We start from the raw sequence: 25,282 nt of genomic DNA, 5'->3' as shown, positions 1-25,282 counted from the left end.
CTTGCACCTCTTTTTTTTCTTTGCATTATGTACAGTTTGGGGCCTAGTTTTTCAATGCCATCCTGTCTGCCACTGCAGTTTCACGCCTAGATGGGTCACGTGTTTGTGCCGCCCACTCGTGTCGCTTAGCATAGTCATCTAGCTACCTCGGTGCAACCTTTTGGACATAAAAACACTATTGTGAGGTGTGAGGTATTCAGAATAGACTGGAAATGAGTGGAAATTAAGGTTATTGAGGTTAATAATAGCATAGGAGCAGAAAAACCTACAAATTCTGTGATTTTAGCTGTTTTTATGCTTTTTTTCAAAAAAATACAGATCCAAAACACAAAACCCAGAACCCAAAACACGGAAGGGTGGTTTTGGCAAAACCAATCCAGATCCAAAACACGAAGAAAGATCCAGATCCAAAACCAAAACACAAAACACGAAAAGTGGCCGGTGCACACCCCTAGTATTTACCTTAATAAATGGGAGGATCACACTGATAATCTCACACTAATAAATATGCTCTCATTTAGTCAACCATCATTGTATAACATATGCCTGGGAGAATGCTAGATTATATACTAGAGAAGGAGACATGGTGAGATGGGGTAATAGGGTTTGTTTGCACATAATGGAATGTGATGCATATCTGCATATGTAGCAATTAGTATATAACCCTTACTGTACATAGTACACAGCACTATGCTGATACTGACAGCTGCAAATGCCTTAAGTAATAGTCCTCATATTTTCAAGTCTATCTGTGAAATAAAAATATAACAGTTCTGTTGTGGTATAAAATCACTGTGTAATAGATGACATACCGTATAACTTGTCTGTCCCAGTCCTTGTTTCATGTTAGAATCAGATTATATATTTATAGCGATTTTATACTCTCCTTATACAGTATGTTAATGAAAGATCTCTAGGGGACAATTAAATATTATGTCATTAAATTGCCCAACAAACTGCTCTGGGACATTTATTCACATATCTGTCTTTAAAAAGTTAACTTCTTCCGTATATGTTTTCTGAGGTTTGAAATTTATGTAATGTAAAAATGTCAAATTCTTACATAAATTTATACTATTCCATTTTGGATCAACTTGTATTTTAATTTCCCTTTTAAATTTTTTAGACGGAAAACAAATAAAATATACAAATATGGTATAAATCTGTGTTCCTAAAATCTTAATACCAGTATGCAATTTTAAGTTCCTGACACTCTGCCATTCAAGTGTTCTTGACACTCTGCTATCCAAGTGCTATGTCTAAGTAATGCTTGTATCTCAGCTATCAATGCCCAGTCATGCCACTCTGCAATCATGAGTACCTGAGACTCAGCTCTCCATGTACAATCTTGAGTTCCTACCACTCTGCTACTATACTACCCAATTGCAAATTGGTCCCTGCCACTCTTCTACCCAAGTGCAATCCTGAATTCCAGCCACTTTTTTAGTGCAATCCTGAATCCCATGGTACTCAGACACCTTTGTTCTCTCTTAATTACCTGAAATGTGCCAGTTCCTGTAATCACTGCTACCCAAGAACAAACCTAAGTTTCAGCAATTCTGCTACACTTCTGAGTTCCATGACCCTTGCTACCCAAGTGCAATCTCAACACTGCAGTATCATTGTGGTCCTAAAACGGCATCTTGTTTGCTCCCTGGTTTACCTAAATATGGCTATTCATGTGCAATTCTCAGTTCTTTCATGTGTGCTATTAGAAAACTATCTCTTTCACACTGCACTTTTCTTACTATGGTGGTGCCCTGGGGCGGCTTAGCTGGGCTAGTTTGGGGGTGTCCTGCACTCTGGATTTGAATCGTAGTATGTTAGGGACCTACCCTACAGAGGTTACCTGGATATGGTTGGTAGGCCCATAACCTTGGCCAAGATTATGCTAAAAACCTCTATTGACTGCAAAATTTTATTGCATTTATATATTATTAATAATTTGGAGTTGTGCACATGAGATTTGTCTGTTTTTGTGCCTATTAGAAAACAAACCTAAGCTTCTGCTGCTACCAAAATGCAATATCTAATCCCAAGAAACACTACTATATGAGTACAAATAATAGTTCTCCATCTTTTCAAGTTTAATTCTGAGAGTTCCTGTCACTACTCAAGTGTAATCCTTAATTACATGTTACTTAACTACTCAAGTGCAATCCTGAGTTTGTGACTCTACTATCTATTTAATACTTGCATTCTGCTATCCATGTGCAGTCCTGAGTTTATAACACCATTCTACCTGAATATAATCCTGACTTTTTACCACTTTGCTCTCCAAGTGCAGTCCTGAGTTTGCAATACTCTACTATCCATGTGCTCCTTGCAGTCTGCTAGCCAAATGAAAACCTGAGTCCCTTTGAACTCTGATACCTGAATTCAATCCTGTATTCCTGCCAGTCTGCCAACTGAGTGCAAATATGAGTTTATCACACTCTACTACCCAAGTGCAATCCTCATGCCACTCTGCTTTTAGAATACAAGTGTGAGCACCTGCCACTTTTCAAGTACAATACTGATTTCCATGATACTCTGAAACCCTTGTGCTATCTTACATACCTGAATAACAAAGTGCAATCCTGAGTTCTAGCCACTCTGCTATGTGAGTGCACTTCTGAGGTTTTGCAACTTTGCTGACAAAGTGCAACTGTTCCCAACGCAGTGCAATCCACGTTCTCCTGGCCATCTGCTATTCACATGCCATCAGGAATTCCTGACACTTTGCTCTTCATATGCTAACTGGTGTACCTTAAGTTTGGATTGGGATATCCATGTGCAATTCAAACTTCTTGTCACTCTGCTACCTGAGTGAAAGTCTGAGTTCCATGACCCTTTGATACCAAAGTTCAATCTTGATTTCCTACTATTCTACTACCTGAGTGCAGATATACGTTCCTGACACTCTGAGGTCAATCTCCAGTTCTTGCCACTTTGCTACCCAAATATAGTCCTGAGCTCCTAAAACTATTCAAGTTCATTCTTTAATTACTTAATACTCTGCTACCAAAGTACAATCTTGAATTTGTGACTCTACTTTCTATGTGCTACTATGCATGTGGTATCCTGAATTACTAACACTTTGCTACCAGAGTGCAATCTTGAGTTTTGTAACTTTGCTGCCCATGTGCAATTCTGAGTTCACTATACTCTACTATCCATGTGCTCCTTGCACTCTGTGATCTATGGGACATCCTGAATGCCTGACACTCTGCTTCTCATTACCCTAAGTTTGGCTATTCATGTGCATTTCTAACTTCTTGCAAACTCTTCTACCCAAGTGCAATATTGAGTTCCTGTCACTACCTGAGTGCAAGCCTGTGTTCCATGACACTCTGATACTGTACCTACATTGAATCTTGAAATCTTGCAATTCTGTTACTTTAGTGCAAAGATGAGTTCTTGACATTCTGTACCCAAATACAATCCTTCGTCCTTATTACTCTGCTACTCAAATACTGTCCTAAGCTTCTGCCACTATTCAAGTGCAATGTTGAATGCCATGTTACTCTGCTACCAAAGTGCAGGAAAGGCAAAATACATTTAACAATACTTCACATGTAGGTGGTCTTAAAAATGTTATTTACTTTTTACAAGAGCTGTAAAGAAATACAAACTTTTTTTTTATCATTTACTAAACTATTTTTTTTTATTTAGGGGGCTGTCACTATTTTCCCATCTACCTCTGCCATTTCTGGTGCAGACACTTCATTTTGGAGGAATAGCTGACACATATGTTGAGGGTGAGCTGTCTGCATTACTCAGACCCAGTTAAGCCCTGTAGTGCCCCATTGAGGGTAATTATATGTAATTCATCTCCTGCTATCTGCAAGGGAGGGAGTGTGATATAGGCCCCCATTTACTAATGATCGCAATTGCAATGCGATCCGGGCATGACATTTCTGCCCATGATCACATTGCAATATGTGATCATAACTAATGAGCTTATTTCTGTCACCCCCTCGTCTAAGTGGGGGGACATGATCTATCAAGCGGTACCGGAGCTTCATCCAGCTTCAACAAAGTGGTGAGCCACTGGTTGATTACTGGATCCACTATGGATAGCAGCAAATATCGAAGATCTATGTGCTCTCATAAGTTCCATTTTTTCTTGAGATCTTACCAATATAAGTAAGGACACAGGGACACACAATCTGATACATCACAAACATAGTATCGCAAGTGAGATGATGTCTGATTGTAATTCCTTCCCCCAATGCGGGTGAAAGAAAGTGTCACCTATGAGCAAGTGTCTACACGTGATACAGGGGCATTTAAAACAACCAAGTTTTTTAGCCAAAAAGCTCTTAGACGGGGTTTACCCCTACCAGTAATGTCTTACTTGACCAGTATGTCTCTCAGATTTCTAGCCCTAGAGTAGCACAGTCTTAATGCATAACCAGACACTTGCAACTCTGAATAAGCCTGTACAGTATTAATTTCCACAATATTTAGAAATGTTCTTAATCTGAGGATATGATAGCATATGATATTGTGTCACCCATGTAAACTTTTTCGTGATCTCCATCCCCTGTTTTTTACATAACAGATCTCTCTGATCAATTGCTAAGACCTTATATTGAAAGGTAACAGCTGTTTCCGGTCATAGCCATGGGCCACACACCTATCTATGAGATCATCAGTTTGTTTCTCTGCATTCTGTGTGACACTGTTAATTCTCCTAAACCATATCATCTGGGAGTAAGGAATGTCATACTTGAGGCCTTTAGGATGGCAGCTATTGGCATGAAGGGAAGCAGTCGGGAAGCCGACGGATGAAATCCCAACTGCCGGCTTTCTGACTGTCTAATCCCAGCAAGGTACTAATGACAGGCATCAAAATCCCGATGCCTGTCATTAGACCTACACTGGGAGCCCGACATCTGTCATACCGGTCGAAGGTAAGCCTGGTGCTGGGGCCGGACAGTCGTGGGAAGGGTTAGGTTAGGGACTCCTGGGGGGGACTTAGGGTTAGGCACCCCCCTCGGGAGGGTTAGCGTTAGGCTGGGGGATGGGGGGTTAGGGTTAGGTACCCCCGGGGGTAGGTTAGATTTAGGCACCACCCAGAAGATGTAGGGTTAGGCTGCGGGGAAAGGGGGGTTAGGTTTAGGCACTTGGGGGAAGGTAAAGGTTAGGCACCCCTAAAGGAGGGTTAGGGTTAGGGTAGGGAATTAGGTTAGCAATACTTACCAGAAAGAACATTCAGGATTTTCACCTCTGCCAGGCTGCCGCTGTCGGGATCAGAACTGCCGGCCATGTAGCCGGTAGAATATCATACTGATTCTGGCATGAAGGAAGGTGTTATGGTCTGTGTTTTTACGGTAGACCTAGGTACTGGTGCTAGAATCCAGTAAACTAATCTTTACATCTAAAAATTCTATTTCATGCTGATGCATTTTATAAGTAAACTTCACAGGACAATCTCACAGAATATAATTATTGAGAATGGATTGCAAATCTTCACAAGGGTCACTCCAAATGAATAATAAATCATCGATGAATCTCTTATAAAAGAGAATCTTAGATGATATACTGTATCCCTATTGACAAAAAATAAATCTGGTTCAGTATCAAACATGTATATGTTTTGTAAGTGGGTGCCACTGAAAATCCCATAGCTTATCCCCTATTTTGCAGAAAAAAACTCCCCTTCAAATATAAAGACATTTTTAGTGAGCATTAATTAAAGCAAATGCAATAAGATATCAACATGTGATTCATCAAATAAACACTCCTTCAACAACAGCTTCCAGATGCTAATCCCTCAGTATGGGGGATCACAAGCCACACATCCACTGGTAACATAGTAGTGTCCAGGAAAAAATGAGGATGGTTATGAGTCATTGGTTGCAGTATAGAATCTAAAAACATTGCTGATGGCTGAAACAAAGAATTGAGAGCAGATATTAATGTTCTACCTGGGGAGGATTAATCCCCTCATTGTTCAATATAGTCCAAAAGCTTTATAAGGTCCTCTGGTAAACTTGGAGACACAGAGGCTTACCTGAATGCCACCCAGCATGGGATCATCTATGTAAACAGCAACCACAAGGGCTATCACGAAGCTAACCTAACTGCTGCCCGCAAAGACAACAGCACCAACGGCGATATACAGTAGTGCTTTTTCTTCACGCAGCAATTTGGCAGCTTGGCTGTGAGCTGCTACAAACCTTTGGAGCCCGGCATATAGAGGATCCATTATATTTAACCCTCTTCTGACAGGACTGGGTGAGATTCTTAAATGTGGAGAGAATATTTGTAACTTTGTCCTATTAAGGGTTTGGACATCGAACTTTAATCGTCATATATGTTCATCCAAGCATATTTTATATGTATTCGTTGATTCTAATAATTTCTGCTATATTAATGTTACTGTATCATTTTTATATTACATTATAAATAATATTGTTACATAATCTGTCATTTTGATCTATTCTTTTCTGCCATATCCAATATATTTGGTTAAATTCATATTTTACAAACTAGTGCTGGACTTTTTCTCTGTTTTGGATTTATGTTGACTAGTAATAGTCTTATTGATCTTACACAGGCTCATTTGTCTTGCAGCTAAAAATATATTTAATTTTCTTTATTAGCACCTCCTTTTTCTTTCTTGTTTTTATAATATTATTTTATTTACCAGAGAAATTAAAGATATTACAAAATAAATCTATCTTCGTAGATACAGTATATATGCCCTTTCAGGGGATTACTCTCAATAGGTAATTACGTCACCCTGTGTATACTTATAGGTGTGTTATTTACATCTAGTCGCTGTTAATAATTGGGAACTAAGAAGAATGAATAGGAAGATTGTGGGTACTGAGTGGGATGTGTGTGCCACATAACTGCTCAGACCTCAGTTGCATTGACTGCATGTGTGTATTCCAATGAGCACACAATTCTGTGAATTAGCAGCTCCACCATTTTGTGAGTGACAGCAAGCTCATTCTGTGAGAGTGCTGAATCTGCAGTTAACCACAGTGTGTGATTGCATACCATATCTGTATTGCACAAGAAACACGTCCATTAAGGCATGAACCTTAATGATCAAAATGTAATTGTTTTTTTAAGTTTGAGTGGCTGAAACTTCAGTAGGTTTTGTGAAAATTCAGATCATATCTAAGAAGCCTTTATGGGACATGTGAAACCGTGAGGTTTTTTGCCTATGGAATTTCATTGCTTTTTTATAATGTATTGACCATCAGGGATGGGAGCAGCAAACCGGGCCATCTGCAGGGGAGAAGGGCAACAAGATGGTACACTAGTGCTGGTGGTTGAGGGGACAGCACACAGGAGGTGTTTCAGGGTGCAGAGGCAGAGACAGCTGAGGGGGCAGGCTGCTGGCATGTAGGACAGTGGCAGCAGTGGGGCAGTGCACAGGGGCAGCAGCGGGGGTGCAAAGCAGGGGCAGCAGCGGGGGTGCAGAGCAGTGGCAGCACCGCAGAAGTGACCAAGTTCAGCAGCGGGGGACAGAAAGGCTCACTGAGCTGATAGTCCCAGCCCTGAACTGCTTCTTAAGACCCCTACACATGGAACGATGTGCTCATGATGTGATATCATGAACGATTTCCCTTGAAAAGTCCCCGGCACTCCAGGACATGATATGGTGCTTAAACAGCACATTTTGACTTAGGAACTATTGTGCAAGATCTAAAGATAGCTGACTGCATGCATGGCCAGTGAGATCCCTGATGCAGGCATCTGTGTAAAATAAATGATTCAGAGATGCACGCACGGATCAGTGCAATCCGTGTCGCTTGCATCTGAAAAAAAAAATAATAAGACGCAGATGCATGAACGGATCAGTGAGATCTGTCCATGCATCTGTGTTACAAAAATTAATAAAAGTATATTTAAAAAAAAAAAAACAATGCATGGCCCCCCACCCCAAAAAAGGAACAACCAGCCCTGGGCTCTGGAGACCCACTACTGATTGTGCTAAATACAGGGGACAAACAACGTAGGGGTCCCCTATATTAAACCGTCTTTTTCAGAACCAGTTCTGGTTGCCAAAATAGAAAATACAGGGGACAAACGACGTGGGGGTCCCTGTATTAAACGCAACCAGCACTGGGATCTGAGCCGGTCCTGGTTCTGGAAATACAGGGAAAAAAATGTTAAGGTCCCCTTGTATTAACCAGAACCAGCACCGGACTCTTTCCATCAGGGGTTGGGGGGGTGGGGGGGTAATTCCACAGTGAGGGGAGCCCATTCACAAGGTCCCCCAGCTGAAGCATCACCCCTGACCGCTAGGCAGCTTAGGCTGGGATCACTGGGGAGTTGGGGACCCCTCCATAAAGGGGTCCCCCTCTCCAGGGCACCCCAGGCCTAGACTAATAGTCTGGAGCTATTCCTGGCACCCCTGGCCAGTAAGTACCACGTTGATAGTATAGTGTGGTGCATATGAAAGATAAAATATTGTCTTTTGCAGTAGGACAACAGGTCCCAGCAAGCCTGCTGGTACTTGGAGAAGCACAAGTACCAGCAAGTAGGTGATTAAGGGCCCGCTGGAACCTATAGTACCCCTGTAAAAGAAATATTAAAATAAAACAAGAACACCAATTGTTTTAATATTTTATTTTCCTGCACCTTCACCTGGGGGCCGGCAGCCTTTAAGCTCTTTTTCATGGCTGCTGCCTCCCCCTGGACTTCAATGGCATCTTCTTTCTTCGGCAGCTCCTCACTGCTGCCTCCTCGCTGACAGACTGCAGTGCTGTTGCCTCACGCTGGCTTATATAAGCCAGCTGAGTGGGCAGCGCAATGACGTCATGAGCCGTTATTGGCTCGCGGTGGCCATCGTTAAATTTAAAAAATGGCACTGAGTCACCATTTTTTAAATGGGCACGAAAGTGACCTTAAGTTTCTTTCATGTTTCTCACCATTGAAGTCAATGGTGAGAACCGCTCATTTGCTGAGAGGTGGAAGCCGTCATTTGGGTAGTACTGTTGTTAGAGGACAATACTAATGTTCGTTGGTCTGGGTATTCACGTTTTTTTTTTTGCCAAGCCCAGGGATGCTACATGGAATAAAGAGGATGAGATCCACGCATAGGAGGAGGTTGTCACAGTGCGCCGGACCCCGGCTTCCATCTACCGGGTCTGGCAGCACTGGACTCTGCAGCGGGCAGCGGGTGGGGAGTCCTTTCGCCTGCGGCCATGACGTCTCCTTTGGGTCCCCCGCATGCCGGCTGGAACTGCAGGCAGCCGCGGCTCTCCTAGGAGCACGCGCGCCGTCCTGCAAAGTAATTTAAAGGCACAGGCGCGTGAAACGTAAAGTCATGTTTGGCACGAGATTTGAACTTCCTCTATAAGAGATAGTCTCTGGCACCAGACAGGTGCCAGAGCATAGGCTCCATTCGATACTCCAGCATTCATAATACTTACCTGTTATCCTGATCTTGACCTTGGCTTATTTGTGACTCCAATTTCGTCTGACCCCTTGCACTGCTCCTGATATCTGGTTCTGACCTTGGCTGCTTCTTGTGACCCGTTTACGTCTACTCCCTGGTACTGTCTCATCTGTTTGGTTCTGACCTGGCCTGTCGACTACGTTTATTCTTCTGTACCTGATCCTGTGTCCACCAGTACATGTATAGGGGAACCTAACCTGAGGGCTGCGACCTGTGTGTCGGACGCAGCCAAGCCCATACCTTCTTGCGAGGGTCCCTGGTGAATACCACCGGCACATTAGACTCCGCGCCTCAGGTATAGGTCTAAGCCAATTCCCTAAATACGGGCCGCATCCACATTCCATCCAAGAGTTGTGACAGAGGTGAGTATGGATTTTTTTTATTATAGGTACCCTATGGATTATCTACTTGGACAAGTGGACGTGATTGGTTTCAGGGATACTAGGTGAGTATAGTGTGTGTATGTGTGTGTGCATGTATGTTTTAATAAAATGTTACTTTCAATGGTGTGTGTGTCTTGTGTTTATTTTAATATTTAGTTTGCTGTGGAACTACAGGTACCAGTGGGCCCGTAATACACTGCATGCTGATACTTGTGGTTCTTCAAGTACCAACATGCAGGGGAGGCTTATTGGGTCCTGCAGTTCAACAGCAAAAGACAATACTTTTACTATCAACAAATGCACTACACTATTCACAATCAACCAGGTACCTACCAGCCTGGGGTGCCAGGGATAGCTCTGGGCTATCAACCTGGGCCTGGGGTGCCCTGGAGTGGGGAATACCTTTATTGCGGGGTCCCCAGGGATCCCCGGCCTGGCTTGACTAGTGGTCAGGGTTGATGCTTTGGCTGGGAGACCCAGTGAAATGGCTCCCCTGTCTGTAACCCACCACCAAAAAAAAGTAATGGAAAATTGCGTTTTTTTTCGATTCACCCTGGCACCGTCATATCAGATACGACCATACAAGACTGGGCTTACCTGACATGGTCATATCTGATACGACCAGTCAGAAATGCCCACTGGGTGGCTGTGGGAAGCTAATCTTCCTGCAGCCACCTACTGCTGGTCCCTCTGCACCCATGGCTGCCCCTCCAGTGTGTCCTGATCACTGCTGGCCACATTGATTGGGCATCCAGTGGCACCCCCCCTCCCTGCACAGCTACATGCTCCAGTGTATCCCGATCACTGTGGCCAGCAGTGATTGGGCAGCCTGCATGACCATCCCACCTGGCAGCGGTGCCACTTTATCTACTGCCGACATGGCTGGGTCCCCTTCTCCCAGCGCTGCAGTGTCCCTGGGCTGGACCACCCTCTTCTCCCAGAGCTGCAGTAACTCCCTGTGCTGGCGTACCCTCCACCCCATTCTCCCGGTGCTGCAGGGCCCCCAGACTGGCATACTCTCTTCTCCAGCGCTGCTGTCCCAGAGCCAGCCCACCCTCCACCCCCTCCTTCCGGTGTGGCAGCGGCTGCTGCTGTGTTCTTGCCTCCTCCTCCTGACTCATCGGCAGCTGCTGGGTGTCCACCTTCTCCTGGCATGGTGGCAGCTGCAGCTTTGTGTCCATCTCCTCTGGCCCGGAGGCTGCTGCTGTGTTCCCACTTTCTCATCCTGGCTCGTCGGCAGCTGCTGGGTGTCCATCTCCTCCAGAATGGTTTCTGCTGCTGATGATGTGTGCCCATCTCCTTATGGCCCAGCATCGGCGGCTGCTGCTTTGTACCCAGCGACCTCCCCCTTCTCCTCTCGGTGGCAGCTATCAGTGAGTGGCTGATTGATCCATGTGTTCCCCTGGGAACAGTGATCGGGCAGTGGTAGTGTATGATATATGTATACATTCATATGTATGTGTATAAATATATATATATATATATATACACACATACACACGTGTATATACACATGTATTTATACATATACTGTATGTGTGTATATATTGTGATATCTTGGGGATAATTAGCTCGGCAGAGGGTGGATTGGTGCAGTGTTTAGGTGCTTAATGAGGGTCCACACACAGCTTTCAAGTCAAATAAAGAAGATGGTACTTTACTTCCAGCAGGGAAAACAGGTACAGCACAAAGGAACAGAAAACAATAAACAACCTAGCCCCTGTTTAGGGCATCTAGCTCACATCTACAGCCCTCTCTAATGTGGTGCAGCTAGTCTGCCAACAAAGTCTCTGCCTGCTTCTTGCAGGTCTATTGCTGGCGCCAACCTGGTTTGGCTGCCACAGCTACACAAACACAGTCCTGGTGGCCTTCTCTGTATCAAACAGATATAGGCCCTGGCTTAATCAGCCTGCAGCTTTACTGCTCCAATGTCACACAGTACAAGAGTTTGTGGTCCCCCCTTACCTCCTGCAAGGTCCAGACACAGGCCTCCTGACCCTCAATGGCTCGCTTAGCTTCACTGGGCTCTCTGGCTGCCACAATCCCACATAGATTGTTTCTCACAGCACCCTGACTGGTCTGCCTTCTCATCAGCCCACACCTGAGCTCTATCCACAAGGCAGCAATTAGGCATCTTCCCACAATGCCTTTCTAGTCTGTGTGGGCGGATCTCCCCTGCCCCACACAGAATCTGCTGCTCACCAGTGCCACCTTTGTTGATACTGCCACATATCCCCCTCCCCAGCTTGAAACCCCTGGGTTCAGCTTCGTGGGATGAGGCATTCTCAGTGCGAAGTCCCTCTTCACTCTCCTCATGAGGGAAATCCACTGCATCCACGGTCATACAGACTCTTGCGATCTCTGGGGGTTTCATCCTCCAGATTCCAGAATTTATTTTCCTCCAACCCTTTTTCCTCACCTTATGGTAGCAAAGGTACTTCTTGCTTTCTTTATGCAGTACTTGGGGGTCATCCCTGGGTACCACGTCAGGCATCAAGAACTTGAAGTTACTTTTCCCAAAGCGACATACTTCATCTTTACTCTTCAGCCTTAAACCTATTAAAGGCACCTCTTTTGGCCAAGTTCTACTTGTCACAGCTTTAATCTTCAGCCTTAAAGCCCTGTATTGGCTACTGGCATACTTCACTGATGGCCCTTTGGAAGAAGAGGAGCTATCAGTATCTTGAGAGTCATCAGCATCACAAATTCTGGACCTTGGCTTTATGTCAACAGACAACGTACTGGCACAGTCACCCTCAGATTCCGGACTCCGCAGAAGGTGGATTTGTGCAATGTTTAGATGCTTAATGAGGGTCCACACACAGTTTTCAAGTAAAATAAAGAAGATGGTACTTTATTTCCAGCAGGGAAAACAGGTACAACACAAAGGAACAGAAAACAATAAACAACCTAGCCCCTGTTTAGGGCATTTAGCTCACTTCTAGAGCCCTCTCTAATGTGGTGCAGCTAGTCTGCCAACAAAGTCAACAAAGTCTCTGCCTGCTTCTTGCAGGTCTATCACCGGCTCAGCCTGGTTTGGCTTGGCTGCCCCAGCTACACAAACATAGTCCTGGTGGCCTTCCCTGTATAATCAGCCTGCAGCTAAACTGCTCCAATGTCACCCTGTCCGAGAGTTTGTGGTCACCCCTTGCCTCCTGCAATGTCCAGACCAGGCCTCCTCACCCCCAATGGCTCGCTTAGCTATACTGGGCTCTCTGGCTGCCACAATCCTACATAGATTGTTTCCTACAGCAGCCTGACTGGTCTGCCTTCTCATCAGCCCACACCTGAGCTCTATCCACGAGGCAGCAATTAGGCATCTTCCCACAATGCCTTTCTAGTCTGTGTGGGCGGCTTTCCCCTACCCCACAGAGAATCTGCTGCTCACCAGTGCCACCTCTGGTGATACTGCCACAATATATACAGTATTAATTGTAACAGGACCGGATTATTGGTCTCTCTCCTGGGGTAGATGGACTCCTTCTTCACACACACAGCAGCTGGAAAACAGTACAGCAATCTGGGGTCTCGTGCTAACTGGTCGGCGCCAGTCTTTATTGTGCAATGTAAAAAGAAAAACAAAACATAAAAATAAACGCTAGTCCATCTGGGCACTACATTTTTTTGCATTGGAATAGTTTTAAAAAGATTTTCTTGACCTAATTCAATCATAAAAAAACTGACAATTGCAGAGTAGTTTTAGAAAAAAAATTGTCAGTTAAGTGTTTAATATAAGGGCACGACATTGTAATATATATATATATATATATATATATATACCGTATATATATTTCTATAATCACTGTGTCACAGGCAGTAACAGCAGCTCCATATGCATGTTAATATATGCGACTGTGAGTTTTTACAGGGTCACAGAAGCAATAATATGCAAATGCTTTTTCCAGCGTACCCCTTGTGTACTATCGTGCACCGGAATGTACAAGTTTTCAGAAGCCCAGTTTTAATTCCCGTGGATGCAGCAAAATCATCACCTTCACCATCGACACTTGAACCTGCCCATGGCAGTCATCGTGTCTCTTTCTGAGCTCTGTCTAACTATGGCTTCTGTGGCTGCGACTCTGCATCTGAGATTGCTGCCACTGTCACTGACACGCCCACGTCACTTCCATAACACGCCCAGCCACCGCCCAAGAATGCCCATGGTTTTGCCTTGCACTTCCTACTGCCAGAGGTTCTGAACACAAGAGCATAAACTTAGTGTAATGCAGAGCTGTAGCATCATTCAGAATTTTTTGAACATCGTCTTCAATCAGGCCCAGAAATTGTCCAAATAGAAACTCATAGACAGACTGTCTCCTCAGCAATCTTCAATAGTAATTTTTGTAATCCAAGCTAAGTCTGGGTGCATTCAAGCTGCTTGGCCAACGTGCATTCTCACCAGTTATCTCATGCATTTCTTCACCTCCTGATATGACCAACTTGTGGCCACCCAAACACCATACCCAAATGCTTTTATTGAACATCTCAGGCAAAAACCATGGACATTAATATGGAGTTATTCCATCCTTATAATAGCTTTCACTCTTCTGGAAAGGTTTTCCCCCAGATTTTGAAACACGGCTGCCAGGATTCGCATCATGGAGGCATGACAGCATTAGTAAGGGTTGAGGTACGGGCTCTGTGCAAACAAGTCTAGTTCTTCCACACCATAGTAGGCAAACCATTTTTATATGGACCTCATTTTAGCATTGTCTGTCTGATATTTCCAGATTTTTACATATCTCAGTAACAATATGTACAACAGACCAGGGCAGCAGGGCAGAAATTTTTCAAAAACACTCGTTTGGAAAGACAGTGCCAGACCTTCAAACATGACCCCTTCCACCAGGAAATAAATGCTCTGTTCCTGAACTTCCCACTTAATTTATGATTGGTTTCACCTGGCTTGAACTGATGACTTGTTTTTACAGAAGTGCAGGAGCATATAATTTTATTTCTGGTGGAAGTGGTCATGTTGGAGGGTGTGCAGTCCCATGTTGAAATTCACTGAGTTCTTCAGTAAGACCCATTCTATTGTTAATGCTTGACTTTGACCATAGTTTAGATAATATAGTGTACCTTGTAAACTCCTATACAACTATCCCGTCCTCTTCTATGCCCTTTCTTGTCTGGCCTCATGAATGTAATTATAATGAGTATACGGTGTGTGGTTTACACAGGCCTCTGGGCCCAGGGGGCCCTTACTGGACACCATGAACCCCATTGGTGCCCCAGATATAATCAATAACATGGGCGCAGGTGCCATTTTCCCAGAGATCGACACATGCACAGTAGACTCTGGCACAAAACCAGGGTCCAGAGCGTAATTAGACTTTTTGATGCCCTGGGCCAGAAAGAGCATTGGTGCCCTTCCCTGACCCCCATTTTAAAAGAAGGGGCATAAGACATGTCTGAAAAAGGAAGTGGCATTGCAAATCTTATTTGTCCCTTACGATGATGAAGGGGTACCGATCCTTTTGTACCACTGTTATCTAGGTGTTGTTAGAAAATACAGTGTGAATCCAATGGAGGCAGTGATGATGCAGAATAATTATGCAGTAGAACTCACCAGCTCTAGATGCAGGAAAGCACTGGTGATTTGTCCATCAGAACAGCTGTGTACAGTGTAGATCACCAGATATAGGTACAGAAAGACTGTAGTGTATATGCAGCAGATATTAGTGGCGGGTTTGAGTCCCGGGTATGACAGTATTTTAAAATGTGTGTGTTAAATAAAGGATAATGTGACTGAAAGTGCTTGGGAGGTGGTAAGATGGAAGGGGACTTGGCCAGGGTGGAGATAGGGGCGGCCAGGAGATGCCGGGGATCAAAGAAGAGGAAGTTACAAGTGAGAATTTTTATAAACAGAAAATTGACAGGCCTACTGTCTGGTGCCCTGTGCCATGGCACATGTCACGCCAACCCTAGTTATGGCCCTGCCAGAGTCCACTGGAGACATGCACCAACAAGACAGAGGTAGGCCCACATTGAGCTTGCACAAAGACACCCCTCTCTTGAACCGCTCCTGTCGGGCCCCTATCATAGATGGACAATATTTTCATACTGTACATATCCTGAGGTCACAATCACATGTGTCTTGATAGCCAGAAAAAGTAAAAATTAAAGTTTCAAACACAAACTAATCTCATGCATTTTTGGACTTTGTAAAATCTAATTGTGCAAACATGCACTTAACTCCCCCCCCAATTTGAAGAAATCCTCTCTTGACCCTTCATATCTTTCTAATGATGGTACCATATCTTTGCTCTCCTTTGCTTTTAACATTTTTTAAAGACTTGTCTTGAAATATCTGACCCACTTTATCTTTTCCCACTGTTTCATCGATCCTCAGTTAGGTTTCCGCTCATTTTCCTCGACCAAAACAGCCTGAACTAAAGTTACAATTGACCTTATCCTACTCAACTGGTCACTTCTTTCTTCTCCTAGTCCTTGCATGATGTGGTTTATTATGGATGCTTTGAAGCCACTTACATGACAGAGTTGCATGAGATGGTTCGCAGCCAGCTGGGCTTTTACTGGTGCATTCACATCCCATGTGATCAATTCTGCTGTTCCGTGCCCAGGCTTTTTTAGAGGACATCCATTCTGCAAATGGGCAGAACAGATCTCCTCCTTGTCCTTCAAAAGCCTTGTCAGTAAAGTGGCTGTCTATATCTGCTGACACTACTGCCAAACTTGCCCCCCAGAAAGCCATGTCAATAGGATGGGATGGAAGGGGGTGGGATGGAATGGATTTGGGGTGGCCGAGGTGACTCGGAAGATACCAGGTCTATTAATTAGTATTGTACAAGAGAGGGATAGGACCACATTGAGCCTGCACAAAGCCCCTCTCTCTTGAACCACCCCTGTCTGGCCCCTATCATAGATGGACAACAGTTTCATACTGTACATTTCCTGAGGTTACAATCACATGTGTCTTGAGAGCCCAAAAAATTTAAATGGAAAGTTTCAAACACAAACAAATCTCATGCAGTTTTGGACTTTGCAAAATGGAAAGTGACTAAACTTTAGCATTTTGCAGGTTTTATGCAAATTTAATATTGTTTTCTTAAAGGCATTAACTCAGTGGTTCCCAAACTGTGCACAATGGCACCCTGGGGTGCCTCGAGACACTTGCAGGGGTGCCTCAGGTTGGTGGTCCAACACCAAATCTAATTATTTATGGTCAATGTAATGTAACTATGTGGACAAACAGAAGCTCAAACCTGTCCACAACCACATTACTGAACCTATGGGTGACAGGTAAACACAATTTACTTCACTTTACTACTTTACTAAATATTTTCTGAATTTCTCAATAACAAACGTTTGGCTTAGGGGTGCCGTGAAAACAATGCTGATACTCTAGGGCGCCATGGTTCAAAAAAAGTTTGGGAACCTCTGCATTAACTGATTCAGAGCTGTACGCAGTGTTGTATTTTTACGCAGATTGTGCGATTGTTTGACATTGCACATAAGTATTAGCTACACTGCGCACGTGCAGCGATTGTTTTGCGAACACGCCTCCACAGGGGGTCGCAAAGTGAGTGACAGGTACTTGGCATTTGGGAGAGGTAACGGGGATGTGGCTAGGCAAATGCAGGCTTGTCTGTTTAATCGTCATTTCATGGGCGTGCTTATATTAGTTACTGCCATCTCTCTTGCAGCATGAGAGCTCTCTGGAGAGCTGCAGTGGTGGCGGCTGGTCAGAGTTGCCTCATATGCTGCATGGCTGTCTGATCTGCTTCCATGTTACTGATCTTTACAACATTGTACATTGTCGGAAGGATATGAGAAGGCAGCAGTGGGCGTCCGGGCGTCCCTATGCTTTGGAGGGCATTAGCATATTTTAGCAATTGTGATCTATGAGAGATTGCAGTTGCATTTTTATTAGCGTACATCTCTGAAGCAGGCCCGGAGACATTTGTCATTCACATCCATGTCTGCCCCATTGAAGCTCATTATCTAAATTCACTAACACAAAAGCACACACAATCTAGGGATCATCTGAGTCAACAGCTAAATTAACTTACTAGTATGTTTTTGGTGTGTGTGTGGAAAACCATAGTACATGCAGGAAATTCTGTACCTGGAGGTACATCTCATCCGGATAGAGCCATGGGGGAGATGTATCAAGATATGAAGTGGAGGTGTTGCCCATAGCAATAAATCAGTTTCTAATTCCAAATTTATGGACTATAAATGATAGCTCAAAGCTGATTTGTTGCTATGGGCCTATTCGCCACATTTATCTCTCCCTAAGGTTTGATACATCTCCCCCATCAGGGAAATCCAGAACATTGATTTAGATGAGAAAATGATTTATCTCTCATATACACATATGTATTATGTAACTTGGGGTTTTATCATATTTAATGCACTAGGTTTGTCGCCCTCGTCTCTATTTGGGGGTGATATGTCAAACCTTGGAGAGAAATAAAGGTGAGAAGTTGCCCATAGCAATCTAATTGTCATTTCATAGACTGTATAATATCAGTTAGAAGTTGATTGGTTGCTTTGTTCAACTTCTCCACTTTATCTCGCTTGAAAATTTGATACATCTCCTCCCAAGGAATTTCTCAGAAATGGGTGCAATGTACAGGTGTATTTCCATAGGAGACTGACACTTTGTATATATACTCTATATGTGTGATTACAGCCTATCATTGATAATATTACTACAGTATTATTAATATTCTATTCATTTGTTTATAATGTTATCCACACTAAGCACTATAAGCCCATACTTATAGGCTATTTGTAGCTGTGTATGTAGTTATTTAGCATGGAATATGAAAATGGAAAGATAGAGAATACTGGATCTAGTAGATATCTGCAAATCAGTCTGGATGTGGACATCTACAGTACACAATGGACTGCGCTGAATGTGGACATTAATGCAATGACTTCTCTGGATGGGGATCTCTCTTTATTGACCACACTGACAAATGATTTGCTACAGACTGGAAACAGATTTTGGCAAATTGATCTGGACTTGATGTGGATCTTGACAGATTGGATGCAGCACTACATCCATGCCAAAGCAGGGGCCACTATTCCTACTATCCAGTGTATTGTAGTCTCACAGGGCTATTAAATGGTAGGATTGCCACCAGCCTGCACCCTTGACCCAGATCTCTCTAAGCTCCTCTGCTCCCTATCACTTAATGCTTTCCTGTGCCTTGATCACATTTAACCTTTCTATTGTTGTCCTCATCTGCATGTGCAAACATGCACTTACCTTACCCATTTAAAGAAACCCTCTCCTGACCCTGTAACGATAGCTCCATTTCTTTGCTCTCCTTTGCTTTCAAAATTTTTGAAAAACGTATTGAAATATCTGACCCACTTTATCTCTTCCCACTGTCTCATTGATCCTCAGTTAGGTTTCCACTCTATTTCTTCAGCCAAAATAGCCTGGACTATATCTGCAAATGATCTTCTCCTAGTCAACGGGCCACTTCTCCATTCTCATAGTTCTTGCATGATGTGGTTAATGATGGATGCTTTGAAGCCACTTACCTGACTGAAGCCAGCTGGGCTTTTACTTTGCATGGTCACACATCCCATATGACCGTATTTGCTGCTCCATCCCCAGGTGTTTTTAGAAAAGATTCTCCTTTTCCTTTGGTCCACTGAAAAGTGAAGTAGCTGTCTTTGGCTGCCATAATCACTGCCAAGTTTGCACCCCAAAAAGCCATTGGGATGAGAGGGGGTGGGACAGGGTGCAGTAGAGCCGGCTGAGGTGACTCTGCAGATGCCAGGTCCATTTACTAGTATTATACATATAAGCCAATGTATTTATATCTGGAATTGAAAGGGCAACTACACCAAAAGAATACATTTCTTTATCTGACATAGTATTAAATATTAAATTGTATTTGGATACACCGTTCACTGGTTCCACCTAGCTATAATGAGTCCTAGAGCCATTTATCTTGGTTCTGTGTAAGAAACAAGCCGAGTGGTTATTTTTGCTCTTACTCTCACACTAAATAGGCTGGGCTGTAACAGGAAACATCATTGGTGTGGGAAAGCATTACAACCTCCATGCATGGTTTATCCTGCAAATACCGGTAGAACATCCATTCTACTAACAAATTAGTTTTTCATATGAACTCATTTGACTCTATAGCTCTTCCTTATATAAACAGTACTTGAAACAAAGAACCTTGCTGGGTTCTCCAGATATACTTTCTTTTGTAAATTTTATAGTAATTCAATTAGGGTCAAATTAGTATTGTTGATCAAAAACAATATTAGGCATTGTTAGGAAGTGACTTTTTGTTTTACAGTGTTGTAATCCATACACACAAGTCATAGTAAAATAATTCCATCATTATTTGTGTAGCAGCACTAGAGCCATATATAAGACTCTAGTACAGTGATTCCCAATCTCGGTCCTCAAGGCACACTAACAGTCCTGGTTTTAGTGATATCCATGTTTAAGCACAGATGGTTAAATCAAAATAACTGAGGTACTAATTAAGTCACCTGTGCTCAACTATTGCTATCCTTAAAACCTGGACTGTTAGTGTGCCTTGAAGACCGTGGCTGGGAACCCCTGCTCTAGTACCTGTGGTGGTCTGTCCACCTTTCATTAGTTCTGCCTCCTAGGTACTGTACCTATTGGTGTGAGTATTTAGGGTGGAGAACATTACAGTGATCAGGGTGGATGTATATATGTGTACCATCAGCATGAATAACAAGGACAATTGATTTGTTACTGAACTGCTTTATTGAAAGGCTTATAGTTCACAATATTTAATGTGGATGTGACATTGATTATAAACATTTTACTGTAGATATATGCAGGAAATTGTACAGAACTTGGTGGGAATGTTTGTATTAAAATTATGGGGCACCCAACTAGGAGTAAATGTTTTGCTTCAAGCTGAGAGCTGGGCAGGTGGGTGATGTCTTCTTCAACTTGATGTTTTAAATTATATGTTCAGCTGGTACATAATAGTCTCCATCAATGAGGATTAGTATTAAGGTGTATCTTCAGGAGGTCAATGCTTTCATTACAGTAATACACTTTTGTAGATTTTCAAATACCTGTGAGCCACTGAAACCATGCAAGACCATGATAGGACCGTAAGGGATTGTATTATTTCTGCAGCTCAGATTCTTTCCCGTCTAATGGCCACTAATTTTCTGTATGGACCAGCCATCAACAAGGACATTTACCAGAACATGGATACAGGAAAGAGGCTATTTATGAACAAATGAGGAGTTACCATCTATGCCACTAATCGCTGAAAGGCTCTCCTGATTTCATGATTGCGTAGACTGTATACAAGAGGATTTACCATGGGGATCACTGTAGTATACAGCACGGTCATGATTTGCTCTAGAGCCTTGTATTGCTCTGATGGTGGCATCAAGTATACGGCTATGCCGTTAGCATAGTAGATGATCATGACAGTGAGGTGGGATGAGCAGGTGGAGAAGGCTTTTCTTTTTCCATCCCTTGATTTTATATGTAATATAACAGTGATAATTTTTTTGTATGACATCACATTGATGAGGAAAGGACAAAGGCCAAGTAACACTATTTCAACATACATGATCACATAAAACATGTTTGAGCCAGAACAGGAGATAACAATCAGAGCTTTAGTATCACAGAAGAACTGATGAATGGTGACAGAATGGCAGAAGGACATTTTAAGGATTGAAAATAAAAGCAGTATTGAATTTAAACATGCGCATAACCAGGTCATCGTCACAAGCAGAATACAGATCTTCCTGCTCAGTATCTGGTGGTAGTGTAATGGATGACAGATCGCAATGTATCGGTCATACCCCATCACAAATAAAAGTATATCCTCAGAGCTGGCAGCTATAAAGAAAAAGTATATCTGAGTTAAACATTGTGTGAAAGTTATTGTGTTATTTCCAGATCGCAACATGTCCAGCAGTTTGGGGACAGTTACTGTTGTATAACAAATGTCTACAAAGGACAAGTTACAGAGAAACAGATACATGGGGGTGTGTAAATGTGAATCCAAACATATCACTATAATTATAACTAAATTCACCAGGACTCCAAGTAGGAATATTAATAAAAAAACATAAATAATTAGGGGTTCATAACAAGCTTTCATGGAAAATGGCAAAATGTGGAATTCTATAATAGAAGTGTCGTTCTCCATGAGATTCTGTCACCAATCTGCAAGACAATAATCATAAGGGTCATTCCATGAAATATAGGACACAATACATGAAAATTACACAACATTTTAGTATATCGATGATGCTAGAAGATTGTAGTATACTGTGTGTCTGTAACAGTGACTTCAAATGATGTGACTAACATTGGTGACTGGTTCTATGTTGAATATGAAGGAAAGAGTTACCCAGGTGAGATCAAGGACATCAGAGATGGATAATACTTAGTGAGCACAATGAACAAGTTGGCTGCAACTGGAAATGACCACCATCGCCAGATGAAATTTTTTCTACATCTTCACAGTTAATCAGGAAGATAAGCAGGCCTAAATAGATTTATTCACGTGAATTCTACAGGTTTGAGTAGTTTGTATCAGGGCCCTTTAACTGGGGACTGAAATGTAATAAGAGTCACATTCATATGTTTTTCTTTTAGGTATAGTTTGGATAACATTCAGTTTTTAGTGTGTGTGTCAATCATAAGTGTAAGTGTAATGTCTATTCTGTTGTAACATGAGTCTCGCATATAAGCAATAAAATGTAGCTACTAAGAGTGTACTGTACATTTTTTCTGTTTCTAAGCATTAATTATGACTACTTACCCCATATTATTGTAATATTTTTAAAATGTTGATTTTCAGCTTAATTTTTCAGCCATAAGCCACAAGCCCACATATATATATAAAATTATGCAATAAAAAAAAAATAATATTAATAGACCACAGCTAAAAATAATCTGGACCATAAAATCATTGTTAGAAAAAATCATTAAAAAAAAGGAAAGATAAAAGTTTAATGCAACATCAAATACATTCTTTGCCATCTACAGCTACCATTAATTGTATTACAAATCTTGCATTAAAAGTCTGGCTGCATATTTTGATACATATGATTTATATTGCATTCAATAAACTGAAATGCTTCCAGAAAACATTTTGTGATATAAGAAAACAAGATTATTAACGCAAAACAAAGCACGATAAAAATCACGATAAAAGCATGATACATATGACCAAAAAATAATTTTAGCGACAACTATGAATATAGGAAAAAATTATAGCAAAAATGCATTGATACATATTCCCCATAGTAGGTTATAACTTACAGGAGTAATCACTCACTAAATATAAAGATACAGTGTATATTTACAGGATGTTTTACATATATTCATGTCACGTGTTATTTCATTTGTCACAGAGCTGTATAAAACTGGATACATTTGACATTGATTACAATGTGATCAGCTGAAATATAATGAATTAATTAAACAAATAAGGAAAATCTTATAGATTGCAATATATATCTTTCAAACTGAATTTCTTCAAGGAAAGGTGCTTATTTTTAGTATATCGGTAATGTATGCACATACAAGTAAATACATTAAAGCATTGAGGGCATATTGCATAATACACACGTATCAGGAGGTAGAAGAATGAACTGATACAGTTTGATACCCATGATTCATTACTGAACTTTGCAATCCTCAGTTCTTTCCACTTTGATACACAACTACAGTCTTAAACTCCTGTTACTACCCGAGTGCAATCCTGAGTTCCAAATAGCTCTGCTACCCGAGTGAAAATATTAGTTCCTGCCACTCTGCTACCAAAGTTATTTTCTGAATTGCTGCCGCTATTCAAGTACAGTCCTGAATTCCATGACACACTGCTACCCAAGTGCAATCCTGAGTTCTTGACTATCTTCCCACTGCTATCCATATGCCATCCTAAATTACATACACTCTACTACTCTACCTGAGGGCAGACCTGAGTCTCTGCCACTCTACTAACTGAAAACAATCATGATGTAGAGGACAGAACTGATACAGTTTGGGATTGAGTGTATACAGGCACTTTGCATCTGCTCACTATTAGATGTTGCAGTGATTTAATGTATATTACATATAATTATATATATATCAATATACTATGTTCAGATATTAAACCTCATAGCACTGTATATTAATTTTATTTAGAAATTGTCCGATCCTTTCTCAGATATTTAATAGCCAAACCCAGTCTTATGGGAAAGCCGATCACAGTATCATGGTTACAATAAAGAAACCTTTCAAATAAATCTAATTTCTTCCATTTACAAGGAGTCTCCTTGAGCCCTCTGTGTGCACCTTAAACTGAATGTGCTGCTGCAGGATATATTGTATGGGACATAAGTATATTGTTTACATGTTTCACCATCAATGTGACATAAATAACATAGCATATATCACTACAATTCCCTAAGTTACATCTTTGTGCTTTTTAAAAATAAAAATTGCAGGCTTTAAATACTTTTATGTCTTTATATGGTAATGCTGGGTACACACTGGCAGATATATTGGCCGATCAATTGATCAGGTGCCCATCGGCCAGTGTGTACCAGGGATATGTCTGTGAATGTTGTCGTTCACAGACATATCATGTCGTCTCTGCTGCACAGCCGATGCCCAGTATATCTGCAGATATATTGGGCATCGTGCTGTGTGTAGATAAATTATAGTAGTTTGTCTACACTTATAAAGGAGTCTGTGAAGCTTAATGTGTCTCAGGGCCTCCCTGCAGCACAGTGTTCTATGGGCCTAATACAGAAATGGACATAGACGCGATTTTTATGCAAATCTCCGATGTTTTAAAATCTGTGCATGCGCAGATCTGGGGCCACGATGTCGCTCGCAGTGCCCCAAATGCCGCAGAGTGATTGACATGCTGCTGGCATTTGGGGTCAGAAAACATCTCAGAAAACGGACGCATGTCGGCCTTTTTTTTTGGGTGTGGGGAATCCAGTGGTTGCGTCCTCAGACTCAGCTTCACTGGCCCTGGTTACGTGATTTCACTGGACATCCTCAGTAACCTGAGGGTGACTCAGATGTCCATTGTTTACGCAGTTCATCCGATGCTGCATCTTCCTATGCAGCAGTGAATCAGAGAAGTTGACAGAAGGTGAACAGAGACGAATAAATGTTTAAAAGAATAAATTCTTTATTGATATGCATTAAAAAGATTTCTTCTTGATATCATATAGGCGGTGAAATAATATAAAGACATATAAGGGATATATTTACTAAAGTGAGAGTTTTTAGAAGTGGAGATGTTGCCCATAGCAACCAATCACATTCTAGCTATAATCTTCTAGAAGGTGTTAGTTAATTGTTAAGTAGACTCTGATTGGTTGCTATGGTCAACATCTCCATTTCTAAAAACTCTCACCTTAGTATATACTGTATACCCCATAGTGTGTAGTAAAGACAAGAAAATAGTGTATATTAAAATAAATACAAGAAAATGGCTCCTGTCTCAAATAGTTCCTATTATTGTTTCAT

At 42.0% G+C, this 25,282-nt stretch overlaps 1 protein-coding gene across 1 annotated transcript; it reads right to left on the bottom strand.

Annotated features, from left to right (window-relative positions):
• Positions 1-20,954: 20,954 nt before the first annotated feature.
• Positions 20,955-21,950, bottom strand: LOC148535015 (olfactory receptor-like protein OLF4). Its single transcript, XM_088464908.1, has one exon. The coding sequence runs from the start codon at positions 21,948-21,950 to the stop codon at positions 21,036-21,038; it is 915 nt and encodes a 304-aa protein (XP_088321034.1). The 3' UTR covers positions 20,955-21,035.
• Between the last annotated feature and the right edge of the window lie 3,332 nt (positions 21,951-25,282).

The sequence above is a fragment of the Taudactylus pleione genome, unplaced genomic scaffold (genome assembly GCF_031769625.1).
Source record: "Taudactylus pleione unplaced genomic scaffold, aTauple2 ptg000061l, whole genome shotgun sequence".
NCBI lineage: Eukaryota > Metazoa > Chordata > Amphibia > Anura > Myobatrachidae > Taudactylus > Taudactylus pleione.
This window is presented reverse-complemented; position numbering and strand designations above follow the sequence as displayed.

Bases quoted from the DNA above. Each gene is read 5' to 3' on its own strand.
- LOC148535015 (XM_088464908.1), bottom strand. From the start codon at position 21,950: ATGGAGAACGACACTTCTATTATAGAATTCCACATTTTGCCATTTTCC.